Below are 12,891 nucleotides of genomic sequence, written 5' to 3'. Positions count from 1 at the left end.
TTAAAAAACGGACATATTGAAACTTTTTGACATGCACTCATTGGAGTAAGATCGCATGAATGACTAAAATGCTAAAACAAAACAATATATAATAGAACCAAAACTAGAAAATGGATGCTAAATGGTTCTATTATTGTTTCGCTCTAGTGTTTTAGTCATTCATGCGATTTTACTCCGGCGAGTGCATGTCCAAAAGCTTCAGTATGTCCGTTTTTAAGGCTATTTCTAATACGATTTTGTGGTACCAAACACTAATTTATGTATTTATCAATGGAGGAATATCAAAGGGAAAAAAAACTAGTGGTCTTTATAGACAGATGATTCCTTAAAAGCATGTCTGGTTGTACAGTAGGTTATATGGAGACGCAGTAAAAACACAAACACATCAATCTATCACTATTGTATGTTAGCATCGGATATATATGTCAAAATTGCAGACTCGACAAGATATATTTTGATTGAGTAAAATCAATAGCAATCAAACGTTTATGAAAATGTTTTTAAAAAAGAGTTCCCTCTAAGGCAATTAATTTGATAAAACTCGAGATGGTTGGATATGAGGGTAGTGAAAAAAGTTAAGTATCATTAGAAAGGGAGATAAGTTTTCTGCAACTTTTGTGAATGCCTACATGATGTAACATATGTTTTTGAAGTCACACCTTGAGAAATGTCGGCATTTGAAAGTAAGCGTGGTTCCTGTTATGTCGGATCTTTAAACAATAAAAAACCCCCCATGGCAATGTAAGAGCCCAGTTTAATGGATGAAAGAGTGTTATTCGGATAGCAGTCAAGCCGATAAGGAACTTGTATAATGATGGAATCATTCCGTCTTCCAAGGGACAGCATATGCATCTTACACCCACGATAGTAGACACATGTACTTTTCACAAGGTTTCATACGGAGCAAAATAACCCAGATTGTACTGAATGCCGTTCACATCTGCTTAATTTCTCATCTCCTTTCCGAAAACTCTTTGTGTCCAAGAACCTATTTTGAAATCGTCAACCCATATCTGACCAACCAACTAAAGATCCATGTAACTCAGAGGGCATGGTTCTCTTACCAAATATTTTTAAAAATGGATGTTTAAAAAATTATCTAAAAGGTGGATTATATTGTTATTATTATTCAGAAGCTTAATGTCAATAAGAAACTTTTTCTCTTCCTTTGGTTATTAAAAATTAAACCATGAAATGTAACCAAACATGAGAAGTTTATACGTCCCCTTTCTCAGACTGCAAAAAGAGAAGGATTACTGAATTGGATTCCTATCTCCTTCTTGAGAGAAGCTCAAATTTCAAACTTTTTCCCCTACAGTATTCTTTGAAAATCTTCCTGTAGGTTGACTTGAATGCCTTGTATAGTATGGGTTTTTAGCTTCTCAAATTTGACATGTTATACATCATTCTGAAGCTTAGAATCCATTTTTTCAATGAACAAACAAAAAATGATTTTGAGATATTAATTTTGGTCGACTCATTTTGGGTCACATATGAAAAGTGAGTTGTGTATAGTTTATGAAACCTAAAACATCATTTACAGAAAGCTTGAAAAAAAAAAACTATGTGTACCGACTGGATGTGATACCCAGGGACACTTAAAAGGACCTTAATAACATTCCAAGGAGCCGAAAGTCAGGTTGATTTTTGAGGCCTCTCCAAACACAGGCATCATGCTTTGTAAGAAGCAAGATTTATGTCAATAGATCATCAAAACTGTCTGACTGTTCTTTTGTAAAAAAAACCCCAACAATTTCACCATGTTGACAAGGTCTTTGTGTCTCAGCAAAGTTGACATACAAAAGATACAGTCTTCTTGTCATCAAGTTACATAAACAAAAGGATCTTGTCTTGTTTTCTTGTCCCGACTACTTTAAACCAGTATCTTGCTTGATATAAGTAACCCAAAGCGCTTACAATTTTGGGTTTTAACGATGTTGATGTTACCATTGCAAATTTAATGAATTTAGTGGTTACAGCCTTGACGATTCAATTTTATCGATGATTATTTAATTCAATCTTTTTTACCATTAAACAAGAGATACTGATGCATTAAAATTGGGCAAGGTATGTGATGGATATCCCCCCCCCCCTCTTTCCGATCTGTTTCCAGAATTTTTTATGGGAGGGGCTCTGTATCAAAAATTTTATTGGGCTAACCCATAAAATGTGGTTTTTTCCCTGAACAAAATTAAACAAATCATAATAAAAAGGACTGGAACTTACACTGCTTGGAATTAAGACACGGAACGACACCTTGGCTCCATCTCCACGAGGGCGCTTGTTATTCTGGTTTACCACTGCATTTTCTTCTGCAGATCTTTTACCACCTATATATATGCAAGAAATCCAAGAAGTGAAGAAAAAAAAGTAGTGAGAAACATTCAAACATGGGTTGATTTGCATTTTGGTGCCTAAGCCCCACACCTTTGTTTCTCCCTCCACTTTTCAATATCTTGTTTATATTCTTAACTTGGTTTATCCATTGTTATAGTATGTATAGAGATTTTTTATTGATTTTTTTTCAAATTCGATGAAAGTTTGTATTTAATTGTGTAAAATAAATGAATTGAAAAGCAAAATTCTGCACTACCTGTTCCATTGGGAATTCAGCAAAAAGTCTTTTTGCTTCTAATCCCATTGTTTTCGGCACAGACAAAACAATAGGGAATGCGGTAATAACAATAGGGAACAGGGAGTGCTGTCATGAAAGATACTGAGGTAGATTCCTGCTTATAAAAACCCAGCACAGACTTTCTGTATGGTGTCTTCATGCAATCTGCCTTCATGTTACCATTTGATGTATTAACTGCAAGCCAACTTTGCATATTTAACTAAGACAATGACAAATAGCACATGCATCATGTCTGGTACTTAGTCCTTCAGCATTTGCAAGAAAAAGCATAATCAAAGTGCAAACATCATAATGGCAAAGACACAAGAAATGAAAGTCATTCATCTAATTACGGAACCTGGATAATAAATGTCACAGGAAGTAAGTGGTGAAGGAGATGGCGAAAAGGGGGAAAGAAACAAAGATGAGAATACCGGCAATTATTAAAAACTGGGGATGTTTATAGAGTGTTGTTGGAAGCAAACATTTACTCAAGACAAGTCAATATATCTGTTCGTCAGCACTGCTTCTATGCATACAAAGTACAGTCCCGCCTCCATCATCATTTATCCAGACTCCTTCATTAACAAAACACATCTCATGACTAACGTCTTATTCACCCATTTCCTCCATGTATACCTATGAAGCTGAATAGGCTGAAGTCATCCAATCATTATTTCTCATTTTCTCCAATATCAATGTGACACATACAGCCTGTCTTCACAACAGAGATTTAAATCAGGATGAAGCATTAAACCTTTAGTCTTTTTTCTAAGCGTGCTGAAATATGCGGAAATAAATTATGTTGTCAAGTTGCGCACCTATAGGACCTTCAGAAATGTATGGTGACAAGTTTTGTTCCAACATGCTTTAAGACAAAATACTACATGTAGTTCGAGGTTTTATCCATAGGGTTCTTCAAACCTACTTTGTGAGGTTGGGCCAGTGGTGTGTTCCAAAATTTATCAAACGGTTGGAGTAACCATTAATCAGGTCAAAATCTATTTCGCAATTCTTTAAACAACTTTGCGAATACATCACAACCTCTTTACTATAACTTCAGGATGGATACAAACCAAATTTGTCTGTTTCTACTTGGAAAGCAGCTGCCGATCGCGGGGAGACGGGAGATAAACCGTCTGGAAGCAGTAGATTCTGTGTGATGGTGTCAAAGAGACTCTCACACCCCCAGACTCCTGGCTACCCACCACCACCTGTCCCTGTCACGTACCTCCTTCCGCCCTCATTCATTCCCTAACCCCCATTCCATGGACTGTTTCAACACCGTCCAGATGCCCATCTTCCTGCCTCTGTCTCCCTCTTAAAAAGCCAAAATAATCTACATGCAAAATAAGTATCGATCATATTCCTCCATCAAACACTACCTATAATGCCTCATTTCCAGTGCTAAGTCATCTTTGAAGGTTTGCGATGTGCTTTCATTACAGCAGATGCATTTGGATTTCCTTGTGAGAACTACATAGGTTTCAGTAGTTTTATTCTAAGAATTTATTTTCCCCAGAACATTTTTTTCCCATTTTCGTATTCAAGGAGAAATCAAAGTCACTTCTGCATGACACAAAAAATCCCCAAATCTATCATAAACTCAGTTGTATATCCTGCATAATTTGGTGTTCTAAATCTATAATTTAAGACGGGGGAGCAAATCATGAGCGATATGCTAGCCTAGGTTTGTGCGTGCAACGGCAGATGACTCATGAGGACCGCGTGAGACTGCTCCTAAATAAATAATGACATGAGATTGGCTGTGCTAGTCGACTCTCTGGACATTAAGATGGAGTGTGGGAATCAGGTAGGGAAGTAATATTCCTGTTTTTTTTAATACATAAACCTGATGTACATGCTAATTAGCAAATAGAGTTGATTGCCTGCTATATCACTCAGGGCACATTAAGGGATAGACAGTACGCATTACAAGTGAAGGTGTTGTGTCATATGGTTAGCACATACATTATAGTATCCTCAACATGACAAACGAATTAAGAAATTGATTTTGAAAAAAAATCAAAATATACATGTACAGTGAATAACTAATTTCTACGTAGGCCAGGCAAAATGTTTTCATTACATCATATTTAAACACATATTTAAACACCCCCTCCAAAAAAGGCACAAATGATAATCTGATCATTTTCTAAGAACCATCTACTTTGAAAAAGAGAAAAATTCCAATTAATAAACATGAAAATGATACTTTCTTGAAGCAATTTTCATAAATAATTGTTGAAATGACATTCAGTTATTGATTCTTATTCAATATGCAATTTCCTTTATAAAATATTGAAATTACAGTGGAGGTAAGCAATAGGGTTGCTGGTTTTTTATTTTTTAAACTAGTATCAATGAATACATCATTTAAATGAAAATAATGTGTTCTTTCAAACTACATACATGTAGATTTCAATATCACTGAATTAATAATATTGTATGGAATATAGTTTCCTTCTGATAGACCCCTTTGCTTTACAAAAGCTCCCAATGGGCAAACATTCCTAAAAATGTGAACGAGCTTTCTTTATTACATTTTTTATTTAATTGAACAAATTTTGGTTGCAATTAAGATTTGCTATAAAAAATGTTTACATCAGAATCCTCCGACGGGAGTTTGTTCAAATGAAAATATTATCAGCCCAAGCAATAACTGCCATCAATTCTGAGATGGATTGAGGAAAGGAATCACCACTCCCTTTTTTAGCGCCCCTATAATTTGTGGAGTAAACGTCAAACCCAACTTGTGTCCACTGGCTGATTTCTCAGCATAATATCACTGCTCAAGCAATTGCTACACGGGAACATGCCCAGAAGCAGGGCGAACCGCATCGCCCCGTCGTATTTGCATTCTAATTGTATCGTAAGTATACATGCATACACAGGAGAGGACCATCTGAGGGGCAGAGAGAGAGAGAAATTGAAGAATTTAGATTGACAGAGAAAAGGGGAGAGGAGAAGGAAGGGGACAAAGACTAGTTTCGGATTCGACCATGGCTATGAGAAAGATTCAGTTTCATCGTTATCATAGCAGAATGGGAAATCGACGTCGGGACGTGATCTTGCACATTTTAACATAATATCTAGAGACGTTAAGACCAACATACTATAGCAGCTCATTTGACGGAACAAGCATCATGTTACAGTTTTATAGGCCATGAAAGATCCCTGAATACTGGAGACCTCTTGTGTGTCGACTTTCTACATGGTGGATTAGGACCTTAAAGAGACTTTGTTCAATTAAACACTGATGCCATTTTCAATTGCAAAATAGCCCCAAATGAGTTTGAATGCAAAGAACAGAATAAAAGAATAAATAAATGACATTTGGGAAATGAACAAAGAATATGAAACTAAAGTGAAAACATCATTACAATTAGACATAGAATATAAACATCATTGAAAAAAATATACAACTCAGATATAAAGAGTGAAATGTCAGTGAAATCATTCTTGGAAACCAACTGAACATATTAAGTGAAGCCACACCCACCTTCCTAATACACCCATCTTGCTGTATAATTTCTTCTGAGGGTTGTAAGCATGGGAACCCAAATTCCTTCCAGTGCTCTGAATACATTTGAGAGATTTTACACCCCAGGAATCAATACCCATATTTGCTTAACAACTAGGCTTCTACATGTAAGTCAATATACAGTGTAAAAATGTCGTTTATATTTTCTAACAAAAAAATTTAACAGTTAAACATAAATTTACCACAAACATTGAAGAGACTTCTGTTACCCTAAGATTTCACTTTGTAATTGACCCATTTAATACATCCATATCTAATGTAGATGTACTCTGTAACAAGGTAGAATTTTTAAAATGTTGTCAAAGGCCCTCACTTTAATAACTAAATTTTTCAACTTTTAAACAAATTTTCAAATTTCTTAAAAACCACATGTTTGATATCAATGAAGAAATTGTTTAAAAATTCAAACATTAGTTGTAGGAGCGACAGGCTTAACAACTTGATTAAAATTTGAGACATTTTTACAGTGTACATCTACATTAGATATGGATGCATTAAATGGGTCGATTAGAGTATGTTAACAGAAGCCTCTATATAATCATGGTTAATTTGTCTTTGCAGCTTATTAACAAACATTTTAATTTCCAAACAATTCAAACATGTTTGCAAACAATACATGTAGCTACATACATGTAAAATCTAAATGTCTGGCATGTCAGTCTACATCCTGAATGACAGAGATTAAACATATATTAAAGCAGATTGGCCCAGGATAGTAAAATGAACTCTGGATTAAGATTTCAATCCAAAATGTTGATTTTAGATTTAAACACTAAATTTCAAAGATTAAACTAGCTCGACACTAGAGTCACTACTCAAAGACATTGTGTACCTATTCTAAATCCATGGGATTACGAGTGCACATTTTACTGTTCATGTATTCAATGTTCCAGTACTAATTAATATGTCTCATGTCGAAAAACTATTCTTTGCCTTTCACAAGCTTTGAAACGATAAATCTATTTGTAATATCCTGGATATAACTTGTTCTGTAAAAAAATATTAAAGAAAAAACACAGAACACATTTCTCATGCATTTCTATGATATCAAATTGCACACAATATTATTCCTGGTTTTCTTATCAAACCCTTCTCTTGCGAGATCTTTCCCTTGATCATTTTCATCCCCCACTTCACGTCCATTTGGCCCAAGGAATAAGCAGTGCTCACCGAGGGTGGTGCGTGTGGCGAATCGCAATCGACACATTTGCAGAGCCTCTCTTGTCTTGTTGAATAAATACGGAGGGGTTCGTTGTCATTCAAGATGGCACATCGCAATCAATAACTTACGCCTGCTGCCTGTCTACCCTTTTTTATCTTTCCTCAACTACGTATAAATTGCTCAGATTGGGGAACACACTTCACAGCGCCAACCGTCCGTCAATCAATCGTTACAAATTTCATTTGGGTTCTGAATTTATTTTCAACTCTCAAATGAAAAAAAAAGAAGGGAAAAAAAATATTACAGTTCAAATCACAATTTGTTAAAATGGAGAACATGACTGAAAAGGCATAAAGATAATGTTTTCAGTGATAAATCTTTTTCAGATGAAGGTGACTGGAAAGAAATGTGGGGGCTACATGTAAGTCAGATCTCAATTCAAAAATAATGATTAATTTCCTTCGGACAAAGTTGAAATTTCATCTCTGTTTTGGTTAAAGTCAAAAGATCAAAATTGATCCTAAAGTGATGATGCCATGATGTGATATGACTTGTTAAAATAAAATTTCTCTCTTTTTTTGGGGGGGGGGGTGGGTGTATAGATGATATTAATTATATTGGATGGCTTTATTTCATGAAATACCAGAACATTCCACTCATCTGTAATTCATGGAATATTTTCCCCAAATCTTGGAATATTTCTGGTATTCCATTCTGAGCCATCCAATATAATATAAATATATAACTAGTCTCTTGTGCGTTCCGTCAAGGGAGCTGTCTTTCCCAGGCAAGTACAGTGACACGTTGGCACAGGCACTAATCCACGTTCTGCTGAGCTTGGTGGCTTTGAAAAAAGTAGGTTATTCAACGCAAGTTACTGGACTCTGTAAGCTCAGCGCATAGATTTTGGTTCTAATCTATTAAAAGTATGATATTGTAAAACAAATATATCAGGTATTAATCCTCGGTTGGACTGGCTATATAACTATTTTCCCCAGACCAGCCTCTTGTATAATTCCTACTATACTTTCTCAAAGCCTGATAAATCTGTTTTTTATATGACTAGCAGCCCCCCCCCTCCCAAATATATTCAGGTAACATTACCATAGATTTTTTTTTTCATTATTTGATTGCCTGCGGTTTCTGAAAACCCAAGGTATACAATATGGCATACAAACAATGGTAACTAATGCTGTTACAGGCAATGATACTAAAATATGATTTATGATCTGACAAAAAAATCCATTGTGCTGCCAATTATTCTAGTCAGCTTATGATGTTGAGTGTTGTCACCATTTTTTTAAATGCATTTAAAATGCAAATCTTCTACCTGTTTATGGATGTGAGAACAAGACTGATAAAAAGCTTTTTTGATCATCTTGATCAGATGTCCACAAAATGTCCAAAGGCAATAAAATAAAATATTCTTTAAATGACATATATTTAACTAGATTGTTCACTGTCTTTCATTTCACAAAGTTTTCATCTCCATCAGTTTTACTTGATTTCTTAGAAATTGTCCTACAGAATCATGATATCTAAAATTGCATTACGCATGGAATATATTGAGCATTCCAAAATAGCTGCAAAACATAAGCTGAACTTTATATGTGTAATAATTTGTTTCTTTGTCTCTTGAACATGGTAACAAATCATGGCATACTACATGTGCATACATATAGGCAAACAATAGGTTATACCCAACTAATACTTAGTACTTTGTGTGCTTGGAACATTACAACACACCTGCATACAGGCTTTCACGAAAGATACTGAACGTCATCATCATGCATAGCATAAGAGACATTTTAACTCCCCTATACCCCTATATTACTGAATACACACAGTGTAAGGGAAGGAGGGTTTATTGAAGAAAAAAACTCACAGCTATGATGTCCGATATATAGTTTACACATAAATTTGATACCGCCCCAGTAATATACCGGCATTACAAAGTGAGCAGCCCATTTTTGAATGGAATAAGTAATAAGTAGCCGCGCTTATTGCCATTTTGGTTTGAGTAGCGAAGACCTAGCATGAACCAGTACTAGACTCTTGAAAAGGTCATAACTCATCAAGGCTAACGATGGTTGACAACGGCCGTAGAGAGAGGGGGAGGGATGTAACATAGCTTTAAACGGAGAGAATGAGAACAAAACGAATAAATGAGGGAAAGAGACAGAGACTGAAGGGAAAATGATGGGCAATTTGGGAGGGCAATATATATGGGACAGAGTTGCCTACCACATAATTTATTGTACTACAAGGCATAATGCAGTACTTACTAAATTGTTCATAGTGTGTTATAAATGTCATACTTTCTTTGAAAGCACCAATTTGGAAACATGTGCAACCAAATATTTGCATGCTGTTAAAGCATAAAACTTTTAATCATTTTCTTAAATCTAAGTTATAAAACAACTTGTTCAAAACTTCCAAATAATAGTTTTTAGGAGTGATAGGCCTAATCAACATGCTAAAAATGTTAAACAGCATTTTTACTTTACCCAATATAATGACAGAATATTTATCAATCATAATAACTTATATGTTGCCAATGAAGGACATGGTGGCTCAGTGGTAGAGCGTAAGCCTCATGAATGGGAGGTCGTGGGTTCGATCCTCGGCCGAGTCATACCAAAGACTTATAAAAATTGGACCTTCTGCCTTCTAGCTAGGGCTCAGCATTTAGATTGGAGAAGGGTAATAATAACATATAATGTTATGCAGGGCCTGCTGGTAGAGCAGTTTCCTAACTGAAGTGGCTACCCTGGGAAAATAAAACGTTATTATTTTATTTTTTAAGGAGACAGAACGCCTCTAAACAATCCAATTTTCTTATCACATGGCCATCATAATATTACCAAACTTCATAATATATTTCGATTTCTTTAATTGAAAGTTATTATGTATCAAGATTAGTCTACAGCATGAGTCTATTACTAGACCCCACTGTAAAATTCACCTCTCCACAGGAAGGTGTACATTAGGAATAGGAAGTCAATTATGATGTCAAGTTGGAAAATAATATGAAAAAAATACAAGAGAAATGCAAAAATCTACCCCAAAAGGATAACAAAAATCCTTATATTAATTTTGTGATGTAACCTTGTATATTTATGTTTTTATTGGTGAAATAAATCTAAAAACACTCACGATATTTACAAGTGATCCATTAATTAGAAACAATCATATAAAAGAAAAATAACAATCATTACAAAAGGAGAATGGCAGAATAAAAAAGCATGTCAAAATAAATATTGTTCGGGAACGACCTCACTAAGACACAACTCGCAAGCACCTCTCTTATGTTGTGTATATCAAATGGCCATTTTCTATGGCCCATGACGAATAAATAGATTTCGTCATAGTTCTGTAAAGCATGCATGCATGCATACCAGTGCACAGGTGAAAGTGACATAATTTTATAAGGGAAATGGCAGTTTACGTAAATGACACAAGATGAACCAAGTGGGGAAGCTACTTGTAATAACTTTTTGTAAGAGATCTTTTTTTATTGACTTTACTTGAATTTAGTAACAATGTCTGCAATGAAATAACTTCCCCCCTGAATTGGGTCTGATATGATCTTTGCCATTTTGGAGATTTGGTACTGTTAAGCTTTTCTTCTTTTTCTTTTATGCTTCTCATTTCCATCTATTCCCAATTCTCTTAAACCACTTGTTCTCATCACTTCTCCCCCATCGCTCTCAGCTTCCTATCTCTTTCTACCCCCCCCCCCCCCCTTTGCTCTTCCCCTTTCTAGGTCTCTCTATCTCTGAATGTTTCTATGTCTCTATCTGTCTCTAAGTCTATCTGTGTCTGTCTCAGCCTCTGCATCCCCTTCTGTCTCTCTATAGGTCTATCTGTTTTTCTCAATCTCTAGATCCTTATCTGCATGTCTCTCTCAGTCTATCTCTGACTGTACACCTCTAGGTCTACAGATGTCTATGTCTTTAAGCCTCTATCTGTCTATACTAATCTGTCTCTTGCTTCTGTGTCTCTTTCTGTCTCTCTCTAGCTCCATCTGTGTCTGTCTGCTTCTATGTCTCTATATGTTTTCTGTCTATCTGTCTCCATCTCAGCCTCTGTGACCCAGTCTGTCTGTGTCTCTCTCAATGTCTATTGTCCTTAGATGTCTCCCTCGGTCTATCTTTCTCTGCCTCTTTCTAAATCTGTCTATGTCTTCATCTGTCTCTTGTTTCTCTGTCTCTCTCTAGGTCATCTGTCTCTGTGTCTATCTCTGCATCTATGTTTCTACCTGTCTCTCTAAAGCCTATCCGTCCCTGTCTTTGCCTCTACGTCTCCATCTGACTGCGTCTCAGTTTCTCTGTCTCTCTTCCTTGCTCTCTCTCACCTTCCCTTCTTCCTTCCCCTCTCTCCTTTCCTCTCCATCTTTCCATTTCACTTCTCTTTCTTTCTTTCTTTCTTTCTATCTTTCTTTCTTTCTTTCTTTCTGCCTGCCTGCCTGTCTTAATCTCCCCATATCCCTCTCTCTCTCTTCTCCATTTCATTTTCCTGTCATCTCCCTTTCTGCAGAGCAAGCTGACAGAAGTATTAGGAGTATAGATTGATAGGCATTCAGAATTCGTCATTACCTCTAATGGATCGGGACATAGAATTTTGCATAAATTTACAATGTGACCTTTTGTGGTATATGAAGCTTTTTCCAGATATGATACCCTAGATCTCTCTAGAATCCCAGAGAAATGATGGAGCACAAAGCTTTTATTCAAACCGAGTGAAGAAAAAAAATCTTGCTTTAGGGGGTCTCAAATCTTGATCGCATGAAATATTCTGATGAAAAACATTGCAGAGCACAGGCTGTCACAAGTATGGGTATAATAATATTGTATATTTAATAGAATGAGTTCAAGAACTGATTAAATATGGGACCATAGAATGAGAAAGAAATCGAAGGTGTAATAAAGAGAAAAAGACATGCAAAAATACAAGGAATTATTTATTAAGAGTGCTACTGACGTTTTGATTTCAAACTGGCATTTTGGTTTCTACTTAATTGCCAAAACTGTTTTAAGGAGAAGGTAGAATAGGTGAATTATAACAAAAAATTGTATGACAATTTAAAACATTTCAAAAATCATTACATTCCAATTACATGTATAGTTTAATTACTGACATGCATGGAAAATTAGAGTCAGGTAAGATTCATGTTCCTTTAATCATATTTATAGCTTTAAGAATTCAATATTACAAACACAACATAATAATTTAATCTATAAATCTATGTAGACTATTCATGATAAATAGTTAATCATTTTGTATGAGAAAAGCTATAATAAATACTTCTAAACAAATTAAACAAATAACAAATGAACAAACCAAAATAGTTATTTTTTAATTGAAGAATGTCTTTTAGAAGTGGCAATCATTCATGTTTGGGTATGTGTGTGATAGAAAGAGAGAGAGCAAAGGAGACAAAGATACAAATATACAGAGAGATCGACAGAGAGAAAAATAACAGAGTGAGCAGCAAGTGTAAGACAAACAGTCAGTGTTTTTGTATGTGTGAGTATAAAGGAGGAGGAAGAAAAGGAGAAGTTTGGAGGA

The 12,891-nt window shown here is 35.4% G+C and overlaps 1 protein-coding gene across 2 annotated transcripts in view; it reads right to left on the bottom strand.

Annotated features, from left to right (window-relative positions):
- The window catches only part of LOC121415990 (heterogeneous nuclear ribonucleoprotein K-like), an 80,063-nt gene that overhangs the window by 26,020 nt on the left and 41,152 nt on the right, over nt 1-12,891 (bottom strand). For both annotated transcript variants that reach the window (XM_041609409.1, XM_041609411.1), the window contains one exon: nt 2,227-2,330. In XM_041609409.1, coding sequence (XP_041465343.1) covers nt 2,227-2,330 — 104 coding nt within the window. Of the gene's footprint in view, nt 1-2,226; nt 2,331-12,891 lie in introns of those variants that run through there.

The sequence above is a fragment of the Lytechinus variegatus genome, chromosome 5 (assembly GCF_018143015.1).
Source record: "Lytechinus variegatus isolate NC3 chromosome 5, Lvar_3.0, whole genome shotgun sequence".
Lineage (NCBI taxonomy): Eukaryota > Metazoa > Echinodermata > Echinoidea > Temnopleuroida > Toxopneustidae > Lytechinus > Lytechinus variegatus.
The sequence above is the reverse complement of the archived record's forward strand: the minus strand, read 5'-3'. Positions and strand labels throughout refer to the sequence as shown.